General features: G+C 42.1%; 1 protein-coding gene across 1 annotated transcript in view; it reads right to left on the reverse strand.

Moving 5' to 3' along the window:
- Nucleotides 1-273: 273 nt before the first annotated feature.
- The window catches only part of WNT5B (Wnt family member 5B), a 203012-nt gene continuing 177783 nt past the window's right edge, over nucleotides 274-25502 (reverse strand). Inside the window, exons 4-5 of the mRNA XM_073621601.1 lie at nucleotides 23943-24235; nucleotides 274-6129 (exon numbers count right to left, since the gene is read on the reverse strand). Coding sequence (XP_073477702.1) covers nucleotides 5671-6129; nucleotides 23943-24235 — 752 coding nt within the window. The 3' untranslated portion in view covers nucleotides 274-5670. The remainder of the gene's footprint in view (nucleotides 6130-23942; nucleotides 24236-25502) is intronic.

A 25502-nucleotide genomic window follows, 5' to 3' on the forward strand; every position in this document is an offset into this window, starting at 1 on the left:
TCCTGCACCATGTTCTGGTGTGAACCGGCCTTAACATGGCAAATTGTTTATAAATCAACACCTTAGTTTCTTGCTGTTACTTGTATAGAAACATTTTATATCATTATTAGTTTTTAGTAAAAACTTGTATCAGTGTGTTGTGTACTGTGATCTACGTCCCAAAAACAACAGACAACAAAAACCACAGAATATGTTTACATATTTTCTTTTTTTTTGTCATAAAATTTCCAAGATACATTATCATCAAACAAAGCGGAGAGAAGATCTGTACAAAACTGATGTTTTTCCCAGTCCTTCTGGTCTCCCCCTTGTTGGGTCTGACGCACCCCCAAATGAGACACAGAGACACATTATAGAACCATGGAATATGTACACAACCTGTTGCATTGTTGATGTCTGACTAGATGACCAGCGATGAATAATTATATATTTATATATATAAAAACACAAAACTTAATTAAAATAAATAGCAAACCTAAAAAAATTACAAAAGAATCACAACAGCAGTGGGGCATGCTGGGAACATTGTTAAAGTAAAACCTTTAAAAAAAAATGCAGAAACATAATGTACAATAAAGAATAAAAGTAAGGGAGGTAGATGCTGTAAATGATTCAGCAATAAAAGTTTTAGTGTATTTGGAAGTGTCACATTGCTGTGTTTCTATAGTAGCATTAGGAAATTAGGCTGTAGAACAAATGGCAGTTGGGGTTTAACCACTTCAGGGCTGGAAGGATTTGCTCCCTTAATGACTAGGCCATTTTTTTGCGATACGGCACGGCGTCGCTTTAACTGACAATTGCGCGGTTGTGCGACGTTGTACCCAAACAAAATTGATGTCCTTTTTTCCCACAAATAGAGCTTTCTTTTAATGGTATTTGATCACCTCTGCAGTTTTTATTTTTTGCCCTATAAACAAAAAAAGAGTGACAATTCTGAAAAAAAAAACATTTTTTACTTTATACTATAATAAATATCCAAAAAAAACCCATCATCAGTTTAGGCCAATATGTATTCTACATATTTTTGGTAAAAAACATTGCAATAAGTGTAAATTGATTGGTCTGCGCAAAAGTTATAGTGTCTACAAAATAGGGGATAGATTTATGGCATTAAAATTTATTTTTATACTAGTAATGGCGGCGATCTGCGATTCTTAGCAGGACTGCGACATTGTGGTGGACAGATCAGACACTTTTTTGGGACCACTGACATTTATACAGTGATCAGTGCTAAAAATATGCACTGATTACTGTGTAAATGTCACTGGCAGGGAAGGGGTTAACACTAGGGGGTGATCAAGGGGTTAAATGTGTTCCCTTCTAAGTGTTTCTAACTTTGGGGGGATAGGACGAGAGAGAGAGAGAGAGAGAGAGAGAGAGAGAGAGAGAGAGAGAGAGAGAGATTGCTGTTCCTAATCACTACTCCCCTGTCAGAACGGGGGATCAGTCTGTTTACATTGACAGATCCCCGTTCTGGCTCTCTGTGGAGCCATCACGGGTGGCCAGCAGACATTGCGACACGCGCGCGCCCTTATCGCTCGTAAAGTGGCCGACGTACACCTACGGCGATTCGCGCAGGAGAGCCAACCTGCCACAGTATAATGATGGCGGTTGGTCTTCAAGCGGTTAAGGAACTTCAGCCAAAAAAAAAAAAAAAAAACTGACATATACAGTATGATGTAGTCTGTTGGTAGCATTAACACAGTTATTTTCACTTTTTCTCGCTTCCCCTTACCCCAGTAGATCCATTCTTTTTTTTCCTTCCTGGACTAGGCCAAGCAGTCCAACAAACGTGGCAGTTACAGGTATTAAAACAAACCATATAACACTGCTGGAGGTGATTACAATGGTCAGCTTTTGGTAATATAGTTTAGAATAAAAAAAAACCTGTTGCTTTAACTGCTTTGTTAGCTGGAGTAAGGCTCGGTTCACACTGGGACGACTTGGGATCCGACTTGTCGCCCCTCAAGTCGCCCCAAGTCGCCCCAGAAAGAGATTCACATGACAGTGAATGGGAGCGTCTTAATAGACACTACTGAAGTTGCTCCGACTTCAGAGCGTACTCCCTGTACTACTTGGATCCGACTTGGTAGGCGACCTGTACCATAGAAATCAATGGAAGTCGCCTCCAAGTCGGATCTCTCTCTAAAGTCAAGCGACTTTGCAGGCAAAAAATTTTGTTTGCCCAGGCAAACCCCTCCCTCCCAGAGAGATGATTGTCCTGTGATTGGCCACAGCCGAAGTCGCCTGTCCTGGAGGCGACTTGAAGTCGCGTTGTAATTTGCTAAAGTCGCGCTGAAGTCGCGCTGAAGTCGCGTTGAAGCCGCGTTGAAGTCGCCGTACAAAGTCGCGCTGAAATCGTGTTGCCCCTGTGTGAACCGAGCCTTAGGATTTTATTTGTTTGTCACTTACCTAAATTCCATTTAAAACTACATGTCCATTCAAGACTACCCTGTCCACAGAGTGACAACGATGCTGTGCAGTTTCACTAAAAAAAACAGTGTTGTCACCTTGTTGAAGGAAATGTTAAATTAACAGATCTACTGGCAGCATCAACAGGTAAAACAAAAAAAAATATGTAAGGGTCCATTTATGCCATATGAACACTACAATGCAGGAATACATTGCGCTAAAAGCGCATGAAAAAACTAGTTTCCATTTTCACCTACGAAGCTGTTCACATCAGTTTGTTGCGTTTCCGAAAAATCCTGCGTGCATTACATTACAATCAATGGCAATGTATGAAAACGCACTGAAAATGCACTACAAACGCAATATACATTTTAATGAGTTAATTTTTCAAGTGACATGTTCATATTTCCAACCAGCACATACACAGCCCACAAAATAGAGAAATGAAATGATGAAAATGAAAACATATGTAAAATGTGTTGTGTCCTGTGTGACAGTGCAAGGTCCTGCCACTGTGTAAATGTAGGAGAAAATGACACAGGATTTGCATTAAGGCTTAATGGGAGGTTCCAATCAGACTAGTTTCTGAGCAGAGAAAGCTGTTTTTGGCTCTCCTTGGATTCTGTAAACCTGGATTGGGGCCATGAAGGTTCCAAAGTGTCTTGGGTGGGATGGAACCTTCAATCCTGTGTCCAGATTTTACTGGAGGCCTGCAGCCTGTCTGAGTACACAGGTGTGCAGGGTTGTTATATACTCAAGCCTGACACCCCATTCATACCTGTGCGACTTTGTCTTGTGACTTTGGACATAAAAGTCGCATGACAAGTCGCACTCTGTGTTTCCAGTGATAACCATTCGTATATGTGCGACCTAAAGTTGCAGTGACTTCAAAGTAGTTCATGCACTACATTGGTCTGACTTTCATGCAACTTGAGGGCCATAAACTTAAATGTTAACCCTCAACAGTTGCATGAAGGTCATATCTGAATGTTTTACATGCAACAGTGGGTCCGACTTTGCAGAGAGACAAGTCGCATCCAAGTAGCACCCATCCAAAGTTCTGTCAAAGTTGTTTTAAAGTTACATCAAAGTTGCAGTCCAAAGTCACATGACTCTGGAGTCATACAAGTGTGAATGGAGGCTTAATTTTCAGTGCAACTTTGGAGTTTGACTTTGAAGTGACCTTAATAAGACTTTTACACTCTCTGGCATTGAAGTTGTGTCAAAGTTGGATGAAAGTAGTGCAGAAACCTTTTCTGAAGTTGCAGCAACCTCAATAGTGTCAATTGGAATGGCTCTCATAAAGATACATGACATTTCACACGTCCTGCAACTTGAGGTCTCACAAGTCAAAACCTTAAGTCGCACAAGTGTGAACGGAACCTAAGATAGCTCAGGGCTCCCAGTTTGGAGACAGCTCACATATTGGAGAAAAGAGGTGTTACCAAGGAGAAAAGACAGGAGGTCTCAACCAGGGGCCAGAGGTGCGCCAGCCAAGAGTCAAGAGACAGGAGGTCTCAACCAGGGGGCCAGGAGTGGGCCTGTGCAGCAGGGAGCTGCAACTAACAGCTGAGAGAACCAGGAGAGCGGGGCAGCACAGTCAGAGGGACTGGTAAGAAGAGCAGCGGTGCTTCTGACAAGAGAACCAGGTGGTTCATTTTCAGTTAAGAAAACCCCGTGTGGACAACTGTGTCCACTGCTGCTCTCTCCTTGTATAGGGTTACTTGTCTCTGCCCCCTCCTGTAGCTCCCAGCAGGTAGCCTGTGTGGGGCCTAATGATCTCCTCCCACAGCTCTGCTCGCTGCCCTGGCTATACATCTACAGTGGTGAAGTCATTGCTACTTTTAGAAGATATTATCTGAGTTTGCAAAGATATTTAATGCACACAATGTAGATTTATATCCTTTGCGGCTACTGATAAATATATTTAAATGAAAGTCATAAATTATAAAATAATTGTCCCATGTCACTCCAGCAAGGAGACTATAGAAAAAGGAGATGTTAGAGTGCCCATAAAATTTTTTGGGGCATTCTAAAATTGCATTTTCCATAGTCTCCCTGTTGGAGTGACATGGGAGCAATTATTTTATAATTTATGACTTTTTTGGGGGATTGTGCCAGATTTTGCAACAAGTTCTCCCACCCAATATTTATATTTAAATAGTGTTTTGGATACACTAGGGAATGGTTAAAACCCCTATCCATTTTTTTTTTTTTTTTGCTGTTTGTGTTCTGCTGGGGAGAGTGGAAATCTCTAAGGCCCCTTTCACATGGATGGACCAATCGGGTCTGCCTGTCAGTTTTTCAGACTCACCCGATCAAACCATCCATTGCTCTCTATGGAGCGGCGGATGTCAATGGGGACATGCGTCTGTTGACAACTGCTGACATCCAACCCTGTCTGCTAAAAACAGACAGAAGGGGATCCATTCTCTATCTGTCCGGTGGATCAGATCGGATGACAGTCGGATGGAAACAGAAAGGTGGTGATAGGCACATTTATTGTTAAATGACGCTTGCTGCAAAAAGATTTGAAGGTGTTGAAATCAGTTGAAATAAATGCATGTACAAATACTCCACATCAGTGTATAGTGCAACAGTTTAGAACGGCTTCTACAACGATGGAAGGTGGTTTATGGTTTCCACCAACAGGGCATGGAAATGAGCCCCAATAGAGGGGATTTCAATCCACAATAATGCGTTCAATCAGATGACCATTTCCCTTTTTTTGGCTAAAAGATGCATCCCATTTGCTCGTTTTGACCTACTGGTCAATCAGTTCTTTGGGATGGGTGGATCAGTCTGTTGAGCCCCCAATGAGATCTATTGGGTTTTTGGGTCCTTTCCTTTTTTTGGATCAATCTCCAAGACAAGTGCTGGTAAGGGAATTATCATGATGGCCAACGTCACGTCTCCCTGAGCCAACCCAGTCACTCCTCGCGGATTCCAGACTCTTCCAATTTATCAGCTGTGGACAGCCAATGGTCTGCATTATCGCATGTGCGATGTCCTTAAAGATTGCCGCTGTGTGTTGTCCATCCCTCATAATCAAAATCCTTTTCATGTAGTTCCTTTCCTTTATACACATATAAAAATATATATCTACATATATATATTTACTTTTATACTCTATACATATATATCTGCCTCTGTTTTTGTGCTGGGGAAGGAGATGAGGGCACGGCGGAGCGTGGTTGTTGTGGGGAAGGGTGGCTTAGGAGCAGCACAGAGAAGCACAAGTCGCTTGCAAGCTCTGTGTTATTTGCACACATACTGGTCTACAATTTCCGTGCATTTCTTGCATTTGACGAAGCAGCACCAGTGAAACTTGCAGTGGCAGCGCTCAACCTGCATCGTCTTGAACTGGTCGTAACCCCGCCCGCAGCACATCAGTTCACACCCATCCATACCCTCTGAGGTCTTGTTGCAGAGCCGACCCTGCGTGCCAAGGGAGCCTGTGGTCTCGTTGCGCAGGCAGTAGTCTGGGCTGGGGTCTAGATAGACGAGATCATCCGCAGTGGGAGCATTAAAGCGCTGATTGACCTGTTCCAGTTTGCTGCGCTTGTTTAGTCTCATGGCTGCTGCGCTGTCATATTTCTCCTTCAGATATTCGCCTACTTTGCGGAAGTCAGCCAACTGAAGCCAACAGGTCTTCAGGCTACAGGAACCCGAAACGCCATGACACTTGCAGGCCACATCAGCCAACTTATACACAGCCTAGAGAAAAGAAAATGACAACGGATTAGGAAAAGGAAATAGATTGTCATTTAAGTTAACAAAGCTGGACATATTGTAGCTTGATTTTTCACTATAAATATACAATTACAAGTATATATATATATATATATATATATATATATATATATATGTACAATATAAATGTAAGCTTCCCTAAAATACATGTAAAGCTTAACCGCTTCAGCCCTGGAAGGATTTACCCCCTTCCTGACCAAGCCCTTTTTTTGCGATACGACACTGCGTCGCTTTAACTGACAATTGCGCGGTCGTGCGATGTTGTACCCTAACAAAATTTACGTCCTTTTTTCCCCACAAATAGAGCTTTCTTTTGGTGGTATCTGATCACCTCTGTGGCTTTAATTTTTTGCGCTATAAACAAAAAAAGAGCGAACATTTTGAAAAAAAAAGCAATATTTTTTACTTTTTGCTATAATAAATATCCCAAACAAAATATATATAAAAAAAAAATTTCTTCCTCAGTTTAGGCTGATATGTATTCTTCTATATATTTTTGGTAAAAAAAAAAAAAATCACAATAAGCGTCTACTGATTGGTTTGCGCAAAAGTTATCGCGTCTAAAAAATAGGGGATAGATTTATGGCATTTTTATAATTATTATTTTTTTATTAGTAATGTCGGTGATCTGCGATTTTTATTGTGACTTCGACATTGCACCGGACAGATCAGACACTTTTGACACTATTTTGGGACCATTGGCATTTATATAGCGATCGGTGCTATAAAAATGCACTAATTACTGGGTAAATGTCACTGGCAGGGAAGGGGTTAAACACTAGGGGGGCGATCAAGGGGTTAAGTGCGTTCCCTGGGCATGTTCTAACAGTAGGGGAGATGGGCTTACTAGAACATGACAGAGATCACTGCTCCCGGTCACTGGGAGCAATAGATCCCTGTCATGTTGCTAGGCAGAACAGGGAAATGCCTTGTTTACATAGGCATCTCCCCGTTCTGCCTCTCCGTGTCACGATCACGAGCCACCGGCAGACATCAAGTCTGCAGGACCCACGGGCATGCTCCCGGCTGCACAGGCACCCCCTAGTCGCCGATGACGCAGCCACGTATGGGTATGTGATTTTGCACACCCGTGCCACTTTGCCGATGTATATCGGCGTGAGCTGGTTGGCAAGTGGTTAAAGTGATACTAAACACACACTGTTTAAAGTGGTAGTAAACTCAGTTCTACCACTTGTACCTGCAGGCAAACCTATAGTAAGGCTTACCTGTAGGTACTGTGAATATCTCCTATACTTGCACAGTTTAGGAGATATTCAGAGTGCATGCAGCCGGTGACAGTACCGGCGCATGAGCTGTGAAGATCCGGCTTACAGTGCCGGACCTTTAGAGCTTGTACTGTAAATGGTGGCTCCCACGTGGATGTACAGGAGTGACATCATCGCACCCTCAGCCACTCATGTAGCCCAAAAGGAAGACCGGGGGAAGATGTCAGCCCTCTCAGCGGTGACAGCGTGGCGCTGGAGGGCTTCGTTCTAAGGTAAGTCTCTCATAATGTGCTAGTATGTGATGCATACTAGCACATTATGACATGGCCTTGCAGGGATTTTTTTTTTCAACAACTGCGGTTTACTACTGCTTTAATTTACATTGTTTCTTCTTCTATTTCTGTATGTGGATGATGGCACTGTAATTGTTTAAAAAAAAAAAAAAGTCTAATTACCTTTTTCCTAATCAATATACAGCTGTCATATGACCCAGCTCTTTCCCAGCCTGTCTGCAGGGAAACGTAAGCAGGAGGAGCTTCTAGTCCTCTGCTGCTGGTCACATATTAAAAAAACAACAAAAAAAAACAGTCTTTGGAATACAGAGTAAAAATAAATAATTAATATCAATTAGCTGTTTTAAATTGCCATTCAAAATATAAATTTGAAATCAAATATTTATTATTTTCTGGAAATAACACGAAGTCGGTGGATTTCTGCCAGTCACAGGCTGTGTCACGCTCCTCCAGCCTGTGTCTTAGAATAAGAGGGAGGTGAAGCCCTCATTAATCTACATGTATATATCCCACCCCTATTGTGTTTAGCTGGCTAGTGGGCATGAAGGAGGAGGGAGGGAGTGGGCTGTCATTTACCACTGTGCATACGTCCATATGTGTGACTCTATATTCACATGGGCTGCTCAGATGTGATAGGGAGGAAATGCTCAGCCTAGAAACTCATTGAAAACTGAGCATGTGCAGAGTTGCCACCACAGCTGAAAGACCTCTAGCTGAATTGGGGACATGAACAGAAGGTGAAAGATAGAAAGCAGCAGGATCAACCAGGTTTTTTGCAGAATACAGAAAACAAATCTCATAGTGACTAAGTGAGTATGAACAGCATGTAATACACAATTTATTGATAGTTTTTTTATGATGTGAGTTTAGTGACACTTTAAAGCTGAAGTTTAACCACTTGCCAACCGCTGCACGCTGATATACGTCAGCACAATGGCAGCGGTGGGCAAATGGGCATACATGTACGTCCCCTTTAATTGGCGGGGTTAGCGGGCACGCACACCCGCCGTGTACATTGTGACCATGCACGTGGGACCCGTGGACTCGATGTCCATCGGCCTCCCGGCGATCGTGTCATGGAGCCACAGAATGAGAAAGTGCCTATGTAAGCAAGGTATTTCCCCGTTCTGTCTTGTGATATGACAGAGATCACTGCTCCCTGTCATCGGGAGTAGTGATCGCTGTCATGTGAGTTGTAGCCCACCCCCCCACAGTTAGAATCTCTCCCTAGGACACACTTAACCCCTTGATCGCCCCCTAGTGTTTAACCCCTTCCCTGCCAGTGTCATTTACACAGTAATCAGTGCATTTTTATAGCACTGATTGCTGTATAAATGACAATGGTCCCAAAATGGTGTCAAAAGATGTATCCACCATAATGTCGCAGTAACAATAAAAATCGCAGATCACCGCCAATAACTAATAAAAAATAAATTAATAATAAAAATGCCATAACATTATTCCCTGCGCAAACCAATCAATATTCGCTTATTGCGATTTTTTTACCAAAAATATGTAGAATAATACATATCGGCCTAAACTGAGGAAAAAATAGTTTTTTTATATATTTTTGGGGGATATTTATTATAGCAAAAAGTAAAAAATATTGCGTTTTTTTCAAAATTGAAGCTCTTTTTATGTTTATAGTGCAAAAAATAAAAATCGCAGAGGTGATCAGATACCACCAAAAGAAAGCTCTAATTGTGGGAAAAAAAGGACGTCAATTTTGTTTGGGTGCAACGTTGCACGACCGCACAATTGTCAGTTAAAGCGACACAGTGCCGAATCGCAAAAAGTGCTCTGGTCAGGAAGGGGGTAAAATCTTCTAGGGCTGAAGCGGTTAATCTACTCATGATAGGCTACCCTGGTACCTTTCTTCCCCCTTCATCAACATGCTAATGACATCTAATGACATACGCCGGACCTGTGCATCGTCTCCCGCTCCGCGCCGCAGGCGTGCGCACGCCCACAGTATCTATTACATGAAACTACATACATGCAGTATATCTGCAGCGAGCGGTCCTTAAGTCGTTAAATAAAACCTTTTTCTTTTCATTAAGTACCTTATCTAGGACCCAGTGATGTTGACACTGGGTCTCTGTGCTTTTCTATGGCAGGACATACACAGAGGACACTATGGGGGGACAGAGGACACTATGGGGGGTACAGAAGAGCACTATGGTTGGGACAGAGGACACTATGGTAGGGACAGAGGACACTATGGGGGGTACAGAGGACACTATGGGGGGGTACAGAGGACACTACGGGGGGGTACAGAGGACACTACGGGGGGTACAGAGGACACTACGGGGGGTACAGAGGACACTACGGTGGGGACAGAGAACACTATTGTGGGGACAGAGAACACTATGGTGGGGACAGAGAACACTATGGCTGGGACAGAGGACACTATGGCTGGGACAGAGGACACTATGGCGGGGACAAAGGACACTATGGTGGGGACAGAGGACACTATGGTGGGGACAGAGAACACTATGGCGGGGACAGAGGACACTATGGCAGGGACAAAGGACACTATGGCGGGGACAAAGGACACTATGGTGGGGACAGAGGACACTATGGGGACAGAGGATACTATAGGGGGTACAGAAGACACTATTGGGGGTACAGAGGACACCATGGTGGGGACAGGGGACACTATAGTGGGGACAGGGGAGACTATAGTGGGGACAGAGGACACTATGGTGGGGACAGAGAACACTATGGGGGGTACAGAGGACACTATGGGGGGTAACAGAGGACACTATGGGGACAGAGGATACTATAGGGGGTACAGAAGACACTATTGGGGGTACAGAGGACACCATGGTGGGGACAGGGGACACTATAGTGGGGACAGGGGAGACTATAGTGGGGACAGAGGACACTATGGTGGGGACAGAGAACACTATGGGGGTACAGAGAACACTATGGGGGGTACAGAGGACACTATGGGGGGTAACAGAGGACACTATGGGGGGTACAGAGGACACTATGGGGGGTACAGAGGACACTATGGGTGGTAACAGAGGACACTATGGGTGGTAACAGAGGACACTACAGTGGGGGGGGGGGGGTTGCAGGGGACAGAGGACACAGCTTTGGGGGCACAAGAAACTTGCTATGGGGGGAGGGGGGCAGGGACACTATGGGAGTGATGTGAAGGGGGACAGAGGACACTGCTATGGGGTACAGGAAATACTGCAATAGGGGAGACCCTATTAAGGAACCCATCACCCTTGAGGACAGGGAACCCATCACACCTGGGGACAAGAATCCCTTCTCACCTGGGGACAGGACCCCATCTCCAGACAATGCTGGCTGGCTGGGCTGGGTGCCAGGATGAGGGAGGGGGCAGTAAAATCTGAATCCCCAGCCACATGCTCCCTCAGGGTGAACTGGCTTTGTCTTAGTGAAGCACCTTAAAGTGAGGTAAACTTGTACTGTTATTATTACTATGTTAGGATTATTATTATCTTCATTTATTAGCAGGTGAATTCAGCCCTCCATGCATTTATATACATTGAATCTGGCCCTTAAGTGGAAAAAGGTTGCTGACCCCTGAGCTAGATGATGCTGGATGTCCTAGGAAATGAACTTGTCTGGCTCTGTATGACTTGCTGCAGCTTCTAATGGACATTGTGAGGAGCTCACAGTGTGCAGTGAAATCAGAGTAAGTGCAGGAAATGACCCTGTACAACTGTGCAAAGACTGAAAGGAAAGCTGGAGCTCAGCTTTAATGTTGTTTTAGAAGTTGAATGACTGCAAGTTTTATTTGCTGCCTGTGTATCCTATGAGAAAATTTCCTCCATTTCCTGTCCAGGCAATATAACAAGAAGTGAGAGGAAATCTCTCCAAAGTGATGAAAGATCTAACAGGCATCACTATTAGATTTCCCCTCTATTCCTGTCCTGGTGACAGCTAGAAGTTAGTATTTCCCATCACTTTCTGTCTCAGTGTCAGCGGTCCCCATGACAAATAAGAGGATGAATCTCCCCAGCAGAGACAAAAACAGCAATAAAAACCTGACTGGGGGTCTAATCCTTCCATGCACCTTCCAACATTGGTTTTAAGGTATACTTTAAGAAGTGAAAACACGTTTTTTGTTCCAGTTTTTTTACATATGTTGTACAAATGTTAATATTACATACATAACCTCTAAAGAGTAATGTTACCTAATGTTTGAGATAAAAAAATTAGCAAATTGAAAAAAAAAAAAAGTAAAATTCTGTATATAACATAGTAGCAGTGGATATGTTAGTGAATTGACCATGTTAGTGAATTGACCCCTATTTTTCGTAAAAGTGCTCCCCCCCAATATATATATACATATATATATATATATATATATATATATATATATATATATATATATATATATATATATATTTTTTTTTTTTTTTTTTTTTAAAGAAGGGTGGTAAATATTCATGTTACAAGTGAGTAAAAAGGATGAAGGTCATTAGCACAAGGAGCACAAACTCACATCTGGTGCAGTACCTAGTGAGAACCAGCAGGTGGTGCTATGTGGCTTAAAGATAATCGAAACCTTGCTATTTGTAGCCACACAGAGTTGGTATTTGAGTGTACAGGTAAAGGAGAATGAGCCCTGGTTCACACTGGTGCAATTTGACATGTCAAATCGGCGGCAATTGCCTGCAATGGCACCTTCCTAATCGCATTTGCGGCACCGCACCGATTTCAAAAATTAGTTTTTGTACTACTTTTTGCGATTTCAGCTTATGATTTCCATTGATATCTGTGCAGAAACCCGCACAGATGTCTGTGAAATCGCCGCTGAAATTGGGACTGACATGCAGGAGTGAAATCGTGCGAGTTCAGCTCAACTCGCACGGCTTCATTCCTGCAGCTCAGTGTGAACCTGGGCTTAAAAATAAAATAATATATGAAACAATTTTCCATGTATTTTTTTGTTAGGCCGTGCAAATACAATCAGTGGAACACCAGTGGGTATATCCTCCATTCCTGTTAGTTTGTGAGTGTGTGTGTGTGGGGGGGGGGGGAGGGGGGGGATTCGGTTTGAATGTGCGCACGGACCAAGTTTTATGTTATACCCTAAAAATGGGTGAAACATGAATATTTTTCCTTGCACATGATTGGATGATGTAAATCAGCAGAGCTTTACCACATTTACTAAGCTCTAGGGAAAATGAGTGCAACTGCACTTGCAAAGTGTACCGTCTATTTGGCTTTAGCAAATTCACCCCACCACCTGCTGGTTCTCACTTTCTATGTCTTAGAGCTCATTCAGATGTGCAGCAAGGATTACCACTTCTCTGAAAAGCGATCCACACCCGGATCACTTCTCAGAGACATTTAGGGGGGCAGTGAGGAGGTGATATGTTGCCTGATTTAACCCTTTAAATGCCACACTACTGTGGCACAATCATGTGCATTGCATGGGGCAGTTGCTAGGTGGCCCCATAGACCTACGTCAGTTGCGTTCGGCGAAGGCAACACCTGCCAAAATGCTGCTTGATTTTTGCCATGACTGCAAAGCACAGCATGTGTGCAGTTGTAAGTGGCATTTTCAAGCATTTGATTTTAAATGGCACCCCAAGGCATTAAGGCAACAAACTGTTGATATGTAGTGCCAATATAGGGGAGACAGACACCGTTGGAGAAAGGCTACAGACTCAGATCTGGTCACTGAGCTGCACTATGCAATAGAAATGGAGCCTGAAGCTCTCCTCTAACGGCCTGTCTTCCCATACTGGCACTATATGTCCACTAAAATATGCTAAAACTAAGTATTTGGCATTTTGCAGAGTAGAGTAGGGACTGGCCAGAGAGGGATTACTTTGATGCAGTTGGTCAGTTTGAACACGCATTGTAATGTATGCAAGAGTCCCTATTTTTTTTTCTTGCAAAGCTTTGCTAGAGATATTTAAGGGTGTATAGCAGTGAGCAAAGGTTTAGTTCAGAATTTTCAGCGTAGTGACTATATTAGGCTAAGAAAATAAAAGTCTGCAATTCTCCACAGTGGTAGCAATAAGTGAGCCAAGCTCGGGTGACAAACTCCTGTCCTGTTTGCAGTAAGGACAAGACAAGTGTGAAGAACAATACAACGCACTGAATAGAACACTTGAGGGTCTCTATTTGATATTCAGTGGAAGTGGAAGAACAATGTGGAAGAGTTGAAGGAAAAGAGAAAGAAGAGTTACACAAGGGTTTATTTTCTGCCAACGCCACTTCTGTTCAAAGACACCTCGGCCATTTCCACATTAAAGCCTCAGCTTCCTCACATAGGAACTCAGCAATTAGGATACACACAGGGGGTCTTACATCTAGGGAATAGGACAGAAGTCAGTTCACTGAGATCACACATCAAATAATAAGATGGGGATCTGCTTATTCAAAGGACTGCTAAGATAGGACAGAGGTCCCTACACGGCATGATGCCTGCAAGTGATGAGAGTTAATTGAGCATCATTTGTACCAATCCAAGTAACTCCCTATGGGAGCTCTCAAGGTGTTTTTGTTATAGAAAAGGCAGCACGAAAGCTGTGGGATTGTGTACAAATGAAATAATCGCTGGTTGTGCTCAGGGTCAATGGTAAACAGAGAGATATTTATAAAAGTTTAAGGAGCCATTTGCATTTTTGTGGCGTGTTAAGGTGCATTGGGTGTTATTTACTAAAGGCAAGTCCACTTTGCAGTACAAGTGCACTGCAAGTGCACCTAAAAGTGCACTGAAAGTGCACTTGGAAGTAAGGTCGCTGTAGATCCTAGGAGGACATGCAAGGGAAATAAAAAATAGCATTTTAGCTTGCGCATGATTGGATGATAAAATCAGCAGAGCTTCACCTCATTTCAGAGCTTCCCCTCAGATCTACAGCGATCTACAGCGACTACACTTACAAGTGCACTTAAAGTGGATTTGCCTTTAGTAAATCAACCCCATTATGTTGCATGTTAACATTCATTGTATTAAGGCAGCCTTTGAAAATAATGGGCTGCCAACGCAAAAAAAATTCCAAAAATCATATGCGCCACAAAATTACCACCCTGTGACACACTGCAACATATGCATTGCCTTAGTGCATTGGGTTGCCATTCAAGAAGAACTGCATTGCATGTAATGTGCAATGCTGCATGCGTTACCACAACACACAAGTCTAAAAGGAAAGACCCTTTACACTTGTATGCACAATAAGGCACAATTTTTAGTGTGTTAAGGTGTACTGCATTAAGACACCCCTGCCCCAATGCATAAAAAATACATACCTGCAGCATTTTCAACAAAACAGCGCACAGCAACACACCATATGCTGAGCTGTACTGCAGCTGTGAGCGGGCCTAAAGGACAAATTCTCATTTGTGTGTTGTAAAAATGCACACTACTGCAACACACATCACAATTTGAAATTTTTCACTCTAATGTCCACACCCCAAAGATGCAAGTATCCTCTAGCACCATTTCAGTTATCCTGCCATGTACTTACAGGCAGCCCAACGCACACTGAGGCTGGATTCACATGGATGTGCATGCTTTGCAGAACGTGTTTGAGGCGCGTTTTTAATGTGCTTGATGGTGCGTTCACATGCATTTCTATTCTCATAATGACACATCAACAGATAAAAAAATAGACGTGACTTTTTTTTGGCCAATGCATGTCAAAGCTTTGCATATACATTATGGGAATTAGCAGCATTAAAAACAATGGCGTATTCATGTGCAAACATTCAAACGTGCATGAGCCCACCCATACTGTAAAGTAAAAAGAAAAAAAGCACCTGCACTATAGCATACTACACATTTTTAAACGTAGTGTTGTTGTGCGTTTATACATTTTGTGTGTGTGCTAAGAAACATTGAGAGCCTGTTAAGGGATCATTTACAAAGCCTCAAAACACCAGTTATTGTGTGCATAATGCATGTATTATGTTTTGCGGCATAAACTTGTTCTGTTCTTTGATGCAATGCTGTAGTTCAAACACACTGCAGTACTTGTTTTTTTTCTCTCTTTTTTTTTTTTTTAAATCAGGACTTATCCACTTTGCACTACAAGTGCACTTGGAAGTGCAGTCACTGTAAATCTGAGGGGTAGATCTGAAATGAGGGGAAGCTCTGCTGATTTTATCATCCAATCATGTACAAGCTAAAATGCTGTTTTTTATTTTCCTTGCATGTCCCCCTCAGATCTACAGCGACTGCACTTCCAAGTGCACTTGTATTGCAAAGTGGATTTGCCTTTAGTAAATAACCCCCACTGCACAAAAGTGCAAGTGCAAAGCAGTGCGTGGTGTGCACTCAAGCCATAGGACATAAGGCGCATTGGGGGTTATTTACGAAAGGCAAATCCACTTTGCACTACAAGTGCACTTGGAAGTGCAGTCCCGGTAAATCTGAGGGGTAGATCTGAAATGAGGGGAAGCTCTGCTGATTTTTTATCATCCAATCATGTGCAAGCCAAAATGCTGTTTTTTTATTTTTCTTGCATGTCCCCCTCGGATCTACAGCAACTGCACTTTCAAGTGCACTTGTAGTGCAAAGTGGATTTGCCTTTCGTAAACAATCCCCATTGTCTTGTTCTGACATTAGGACTACATTGGACAACGCTCCCCAACACAGCCCAAAGCTGATGGTGTGAATGAGCCCACAAAATGAATAGCACCAGGGCTGAAACAACTAATCGATTAATCGTCAACTAATCGATTATGAAATTAATCGATTACTATTTATATAATCGATTAATCGGCCAGTAACATAATGTGGTTAAAAAAAAAACTAAAATGAGCCCTTTATAGTACAAAAAGAGCAAAGAATCACTACTGTAACTATTACTTTCACAGTTCTACAGCAAAAAATTGAACCCCTTACAGTAGTGATTATCTGCATTTTTTGTACTATAAAGGGCTAATTTTAGTTTTTTTAACCCCATTATGTTAATAAACGTCTTAGACCTGGTTCACATCTATGTGTTTTTTGGTGCTTTTTGCAGAAAAGCACTACAGTTCATTTACATGGTTTCCTATGGGACACGTTCACATCTATGCTTTTTTCAGCCGCTGCGTATTTGGAAAGTGTCAGGGACTTTTTTTTAAATGCAAAACAGTGCTTTTTTGGTTCAATATACTTCAATGGAGAAGCTGCAGAAATGCATGTAATGCGTTTTTGCAGCATTTTGTGTTTTATAATCTGCCCAACAACAAATTGGCCCAAAAAAATGCAAAAACGCAAATCGCAACAAAATCACGTGCACAAAAATCAAAACGCACAGCAAAAAGCACTGCAGAAACAGATAAAAAGCAAACTGCATAGGTGTGTACCGAGCCTTATGCTGGCCACACGGATCAATTTTCAGACTAAATATTCAGACGAAAAATCTTTGTACATTCGCTGAATGAAAGAATGTTTGAAATTTTCACTTGTTTTTAACATTCTGTTTTTAAAATAATTGTAATTTCTGATCGAAAACCACATACACTGTCTGAAAATTCCTTTGACCAAGAAGTTTTCTATTATTTCAAAATGTTCCCTTCACTGTGGTTGAAAATGAATGTCGATTTGACCCCACTAATTAGAAAATCGAACGAACGTTCTTAGCTCTCCTCTAATAGCATATACAGTATATCTCTCCACTAATAGTATATATACAGTATATCTCTGTCTTATTCTCAGAGTGGATTCGATATTTTGCTCTCCAACCATATAGTTGGTTATTTATAATTACCACTGCATAGAGATGTTAAAGAATAAATTGCCTTTTTTTTTAAACTTTACATATTAACTAAATTATACACCACACTTTTTTTTTTTTTTTTAAGGTTTTTAACCAATTAATCGAAACAATAATCGGCCAACTAATCGATTATGAAAATAATCGTTAGTTGCAGCCCTACTTAACACATGAAAATACATTGAACTTTAGCAACACTGCATAGCTCAACAATAAAAAAACACCATAGCAAAGAGTAAATTGTACATACCACAAGCCAAGCTATAAAGACTTAAAGAAGGTGGCTGAGGTTCGAACCATGTATGGGCAGGCTGAATGTACCAAGTTGATCAATGGTACAACCAGCCTGCTGGAGCTTACATGCGATTATTGCTTGCAGCTGGTATAGCCCCTAGCAATAACCACTGTCTTCAACCCCTCCTGCCAAGGACTTGGCAGGAGAATTCCCCTGTCAACACTGTCTGTGTTCATGGGGGAATCATCGAATTTCTTTCCTACAACCTCATGTATGGGCTGCTATAGATATACCTTCAACTATGCAGTGCAAGGGCCTGCCTGATTGCATACAAATTGAAAGTGTTTAGGTTTGACCTCATATTATAGGGTTTAGGTAAATCTAAAAGAAATGTGTATAATGTATGGCCAGCCTAAGTTTATTGTGCCTTATTCGTCCCCAAAAGTCAAACACATTAAAAGTAATGAAGGGTCCCAGGTAGGACAAACAGGAATGTAGGGGGGGGGGGGTCTGCAGTTATTTGGGGGGGGGGCAGCTAAAAAGAGAGGAAGTGCCACAACAACAGCACAAGGCATAAACAAAGAAATGTAGGACCATAAAAGCCAGAGGAGGGGGGAGAGTAAACACCCCCCACCCCCAGCCAGGACAGGAACAGAACATTTGTGCTATGCTGGAGGTGTGATAGCCAGTTTATGACCTCTTTATTACAGTGAGAGTGTAGGGGGCTCTGGACCCCTAGGTGAGATTGTATTTGTTAGTTGTGTCCTGCTTTATGGCCAGTGGAGGAGATGTGACATTCCTGACCTTGTCACTCTTTCCCAACATTTGGTGCAGCTTGATAAAGTGACAAAGACAAGCTTGAAGGGCCATTACTTGGACAAATCTGATTTTGTGTTTGTGCTACTTAAAACACTCAGCTTGTAATTAGAGAGACAAAAACACTGCAAGAATTTTTTTTTAAAGCTGCTTTGATGTGAAACTGTTCTACCTATAGATATGGAGTGTTTGTACAAGATCTCATGCAGGGGAGGACTGTCTGTAGGCTGTAAACCAAAGTTAAGCACAGGCATAAGATTGTAGTCTTGCATAGATGATCACAAGTCTATGAGTTTAGCACACGACTGACTGGGAACATTTGACCCAACCTAAGGGTGGACAAATTAATATGGAGTTCAGGAGTCAGTCTGTCCAAACCAGGAGCCAGCAGGACTTTTCTCGGAGCCAGTTCTATTGACAACTAGAAAAAAACTCAAAAGTTTGGTGCACTAGGGCATTGGCTACCTGGCTCCTGGGATCTGTCCAATCCTAAAGCTGGCCAGAGATGGACATTAGTACTGCTCTGTGCATCATCCAGCCACAGCGGCTGTCAGCCCAGTCTGCATGGGGCCTTACTGTATGGGGCCTTACAGTGTTAAGCTGGCCATAGATAGATCGAAATTTGGCCGGTTCAGCAGGAACCAACCAAATTTCAATGCATTTATGGCGGTTCCTGCTAGAGAAAAGTTGATCAGCTTCTTTTGAAAGGGAATGTTGTAAATTTTTCTTTTAATCAGCACATGCAGCCTGCAGCACTATTCGGTGTATTCTGACAGCAGAGTTGTCCCACTGTCAGAATACAATAGCACAGTGAGGAGGATTTTTTAATCCTCCTTGAATGGGTGGATGGGGGATTGCGCTGGCTGATCAAAAAAAAAAAAAAAAAAATCATCAATCTATGGCCTGCTTTATTTAATGAATCCTGAACACAGTGGCTAGATGAAACCTTTTGGGCAAGCGTGTTGGCATGCAAGCCCAACTGCCCTCAAAGATCCCCGGCCATCTAAAGCTGGACCCCAGAAAAACACTAAATACACAACCGAAATATTTGTGTAAACTCCAATAATAACTGTTAAATATTTTTTTCTTCTCAACGAGTCTTGTGGCCAGACAGCACAACCAGGTTGGCCCTCGCTTCACACTATACTGCAGTTACCACTACAGCCTGGTCACAGCCTGTGATTGGACGGGGCTGCAGCACACTGATGAGGCCATCACTGCACTCTACCCTCCTGTAAGCAACAGCACTATGCAAAGCAATCAAGCTTTTCAAACTTTGAGTGCTGCCTGTCACTCTTCCCAGGTGACTGCAGGAGTCTGATATTAAGACAAATGTGAGCACTATTGCTAATTGTGTACAAATACTATTATCCATTTTCTTATAAATCCATAATGGGATTAACTGGTGTTTTTTTACCTAAGGAGTTGAGCTTTAAATCAACTCAATTTAAAATTGCAGAGCTACAGTCACCGTATGGATCTTCATGTCCGGTGCACTTCCAGCAGTATCTGGTCTCCCAATGCAAGTCCTTGTTTCATCTGCCAACATTTCTACTACATGCTGGAGTGACATAGGGGCTGGCGATAAACTATTGCTGGTGCAAAATGAAGATTGTGACATTATGAGGTTGATTTAAAGGCAAATAGACTGTGCACTTTGCAAGAGTAGTTGCTCCAGGGAACTTAGTAAATGAGGTAAAACTTCACTTTGCAAGGAATACCCAATCACATGCAAGGAAAATAAAAAAAACAGCATTTTTGCTGGCGCATAATTGGATGATGGAAGTCAGAAGAGCTTCTGCTTATTCTGCTCATTTACTAAGCTCTGGAGCAACTGCTTTTGCAAAAGGCACAGTCTATTTGCCTTTAGTAAATCAACCTCTGTGTACAAAATTGTTGCAAAAAAGTAGCAAGCTGCAACAAAGGACCTATTATGATGCAGTGACCATAGTTTATAAGGATCCCTGCACCATCTACTGCCTGGCACATTAATGCGCTTATTTTATGTGCCCAAAATATATATAGTCTTTTTAACTGTATGTCGCACAAATAGTGACTCTTATTTATGTCGTATTCCACAAGAACATGCATTGTATATCATTGATTGTAGCATTAGAAAAAATGTAGCAATCTGCGCTATTTTAATGTTGCATCACTGATTGTTTATCAGGCCCATTGTGTTTTGTTTTCAGTATATGGAAATGTCATTCCAGATTAAGGCTGTATGAGAGATTTCTGCAGCTCCCTCCTATATAACATGCACAGGGCAATTCATGCCTCCGTATTATGTTATGTCAGCTGAATGCTCTGTTGCTGGTTCAGCAGCTGCATTTACTTTGCTAACAAAGCACTTACGCTCTAAAGGAATTTTCTAACAGGTGAAGCATCATCAGCTTCAACCCGAGCAAAAAAAAAAAAAAGATCAGCCAAAAGGTGGCCATAAACAGGCCAATTACTACAAATGATGCCCCCAGTTTCAATCAGTACTTGGAATTGGTGGCTGATGGGAGCTGTTATTGCACAGGGAGAATTTTCGACCTGCTGGAAGATCTCTGTGTGTGTGGTCCTGATCTTCCCCCATCAGGCAAGTGTCATAGCCATTCTCACCACTCTATCTTCTCATCCATCTCTGGCAACCCCTGGTTGATGTCATATTTACGTAATCACCAAGGTGCACCAACAACATTCACATGAGCATCACTTTCTTGCTGTTCCAGAATGCTGCAAAATCGCATTTCCTACATGAGGAACAGCAATTGAACAACATCTTGCTGTCCACCCAGCAACTGAGCAACACCATAGAAGGAGGTAGATGGTTTAGCAAAGTCACTGGCAACAATTTTGCTCATGTGACATGTCCCTTAAGCTTCAAGCACATAGGTGCTAGAAATTGGGGAGCATCTAGCACCCATGGGGCTCAAGGACACTTTCTCACACCCTCCAAGTGGAGCCAGGATTGTATAACGATCATGACATAAACATGGATTAACATTATAGACAAATGTACAACTTTATACATTGGGCAAACATCCTTGATGTCAGCCTTGTGCAAAAAAAAAAAAAAGAACACCACAGATACAGTGCCTTGAAAAAGTATTCACGCCCCTTGAAATTTTTCACATTTTGTCATGTTACAACTAAAAACATAAATGTATTTTATTGGGAATGTATGTTATAGACCAGAGGTCTCCAAACTTTTTAAACAAAGGGCCAGTTTATTGTCCTTAAGACTTTAAGAGGACCTGGATTGTGACCAGCGGGGGCAGAAAATATCCGGACCCAGCATCAGTAAGAATAAATATAGCCTCAGGGTTGGTGGTCAATAGGAGGAGTAGTGCCCCTAATAGTAAGAGGAATAGTATCCCATCGTGAGAAATATTGCCCCATTGTTGGTGTCAGTGGGAGGAATAGTGCCCCAAGGGGAAGATAACGGCTAGCAAAGGGCCATATCTGGCCCTCGGGCTGCAGTTTGGATACCCCTGTTATAGACCAACACAAAGTGGCACATAATTGTGAAGTGGAAGGAAAATGATAAATCGTTTTCAACATTTTTTACAAATAAATATTTGAAAAGTGTGGCGTGCATTTTGTATTCAGTCCCCCTGAGTCAATACTTTGTAGAACCACCTTTCGCTGCAATTACAGCTAAAAATCTTTTTGGGGATGTCTCTACCAGCTTTGCACATCTAGAGATAGAAATTTTTGCCCATTCTTCTTTGCAAAATAGCTCAAGCTCTGTCAGATTGGATGGAGAGCGTCTGTGAACATTAATTTTCAAGTCTTGCCACAGATTCTCGATTAGATTTAGGTCTGGACTTTGATTGGGCCATTTTAACACATGAATAGGCTTTGATCTAAACCATTCCATTGTAGCTCTGGCTGTATGTTTAGGGTCGTTGTCCTGCTGGAAGGTGAACATCTGCCCCAGTCTCAAGTCTTTTGCAGACTCTAACAGGTTTTCTTCTAAGATTGCCCTGTATTTGGCTCCATCCATCTTCCCATCAACTCTGACCAGCTTCCCTGTCCCTGCTGAAGAAAAGCATCCTCACAACATGATGCTGCCACCACCATGTTTAACAGTGGGGATGGTGTGTTCAGGGTGATGTGCAGTGTTTTTTCGTTTTGCTTTTAGGCCAAAAAGTTCCATTTTGGTCTCATCTGACCAGAGCACCTTCTTGCACATGTTTGCTGTGTCCCCTACATGGCTTCTCGCAAACAGTACTTCTTTTGGCTTTCTTTCAACAATGGCTTTCTTCTTGCCACTCATCCATAAAGGCCAGATTTGTGGAGTGCACGACTAATAGTTGTCCTGTGGACAGATTCTGACACCTGGGCTGTAGATCTCTGCAGCTTCTCCAGAGTTACCATGGGCATCTTGGCTGTTTCTCTGATAAATGCTCTCCTTGCCCAGCCTGTCAGTTTAGGTGGACGGCCATGTCTTGGTAGGTTTGCAGTTGTGCCATACTCTTTCCATTTTCAGATGATGGATTGAACAGTGCTCCATGAGATGTTCAAAGCTTGGGATATTTTTTTATAACCTAACCTTGCTTTAAACTTCTCCACAACATCATCCCTGACCTGTCTGGTGTGTTCCTTGGCCTTCATAATGCTGTTTGTTCACTAAGGGTCTCTAACAAACCTCCAAGGGCTTCACAGAACAACTGTATTTATACTGAGATTAAATAACACATGGGTGGACTCTATTTACTAATTAGGTGACTTCTGAAGACAATTGGTTCCACTAGATTTTAGTTAAGGGTATCAGAGTAAAGGTGGCTGAATATAAATGCACGCCACGCTTTTCAGATATTTATTTGTAAAAAAAATTGAAAACTATTTATCATTTTCCTTCCACTTCATAATTATGTGCCACTTTGTGTTGGTCTATCACATAAAATCCCAATAAAATACATTTACGTTTTTGGTTGTAACATGACAAAAATTTTCATGGGGTATGAATACTTTTTCAAGGCACTGTATCTGCTTTTAGATTCTACTGCCATTTGGATGGCTTTATCTAAATAAAATGTGTAGTTGAGGTTTGCATGCAGCAAACCAGGTGAAGGTTTATGACAGACTAATGCTTAGTGCCAATGAAAAGCAAGAAACTTTCCAACATGTTGACCACTATGTTGACCATTCCTTGTTCCCCAGAATCCTTCACTGCATGAATGCCACTTCTGAATGTCTACAGAAACAAGGAGAATATCAATGTAAATCCCAAAACTGGTACACTTGTTATTTTTGTAATCACTCTGCAAAACAGGAGTTGCATTTTTGCTGAATCCTGGTGTATGACTGAGTAGTGAGCAAATATATATATATATATATATATATATATATATATATATATATATATATATACAGTTCATGGCACAGTCAGTCAGTATGTCGACTTTTTTGCTAGTTTTGAAAAGAGTGGGGAAGGATTAAAACCCTTGTTGAGTACTTCTATCCAGGCTACACTAAGAGGATTGGGTCAGCAGGGATAATTCATACTCACCCTGCGTCCTGCCTCATTGTTTTGCAGATTCATTAAGGCCCGTGATTGCTCTTCAGACCCTTTCGGGTAATTTTTCTCTCTCTCTCGAGCATCCACAAACTCTTTGGCGAACCTGTAGCCATAATCCACATTGTCCCCACAGCCACCCCACAGCCAGTCTCGGGGCAAGTCTTTGGGACGTGCAGTTCTGCTGCAGCCACAAGTGGCCAGCTCCCCCTCTCGGCAGGCACGGCTGATGGCATTCACCACTCCTGCTGCGCTGATGGCATAGGTGAAGGCAGCCTCTCTGCTTCCTGAAAGACAAAAGCAAGCAATGAGTTTCAACACAGGAGGTACCTAAACATACGCAATTTTATATCTAATATGGCAACAATGTTATCAATTAGGGGAAATTTCATTCTGTAAAATGTATGCATCCAAATATATTTACCAATCAATGAATTAATCTAAATTACAACTGGCCCTCTGCGATCAGAGGTGGTCAATAAAATAGTAAAAAATTATCAACAGCTCTACAAATTAACAGAATGGTTTGTGATTTCTATTTGATCAGTTTAGTTCCATTGGGTGTTCAAGTCACTTTAAACCCAAAAGCAAACATTTATGGTATTGCAGCTTACCAAATCTTAGATTTGATGGCTGCATTAGTTTTCTTTTTTTCAGGGTTCTTCCTTTCCTTTACTACCACCTGGTGAACCTGCCAGTAATGCAGGCCATACACCAAGCATATTTCTTACCTGCAACCACAGACAGTGTTGATGCCGGAATCCCTCATGTCGAGCTATTGTATTCTCCCGGCGAGGGGGGGGGAGTCGTCCCCGCTGGGATAAGACAGTGATTATTGCTAGTGGTCATAGCAGCCGCTAGAGATATTCGCATGTGAAATGTACTAAGTTGATCAACTTGGTACATTCAGCCTGCCCATACATAGTTCAAATCTCAAACTGTCTATGGTTGGCCTAAGTCTGTTATTTTCCAACAGGACAAGTTAGAGGGTTCAGACATTTGCCACTGACAGGGGTGCTTACAGCTTTTATTTATTTATAAGTATTATCTGGAGTTTGGCTTCAATATGTTTAGTGCATTAAATCTGCTAGTACATCTAACACTCCCCTCCAGACAGACAGACAATGCTGCTGTCCAAAGGTGCCTCCTGTGTTCCATTATCCAGAGTGGGGGCATTCTAATACAGGAGGTGTGTTACTGGCCTAATCACCAGGTGAAAACAGAGGGGGGGAAGCCTAAAAAAAAAAAAAAAAAAAACAAATGCAGCCACCACATCTAAGAATTTGTAAGCCGCAATAAATTACATTTTTGGTTTTGGGTTTAATAACTCTTGTATGATCATATCAATACATGTGTGGACACCATAAGCTCCACAGCATTCTAACAACAACTTGCATCCTGCAGGCCTGGACACCCCAATGTTCGTGGTCAGCCTTACATCTGTGACATATAAAAGTAGTCTTATTAAGCATGCTGGAACCTATAGAGTAACAAGCGTGCCCTTCTGGAAGCCGAATGATCATTTGTATTGATCTGTGGTGTCTGCACAGTGGC

The sequence above is a fragment of the Aquarana catesbeiana genome, linkage group LG03 (genome assembly GCF_042186555.1).
Source record: "Aquarana catesbeiana isolate 2022-GZ linkage group LG03, ASM4218655v1, whole genome shotgun sequence".
NCBI lineage: Eukaryota > Metazoa > Chordata > Amphibia > Anura > Ranidae > Aquarana > Aquarana catesbeiana.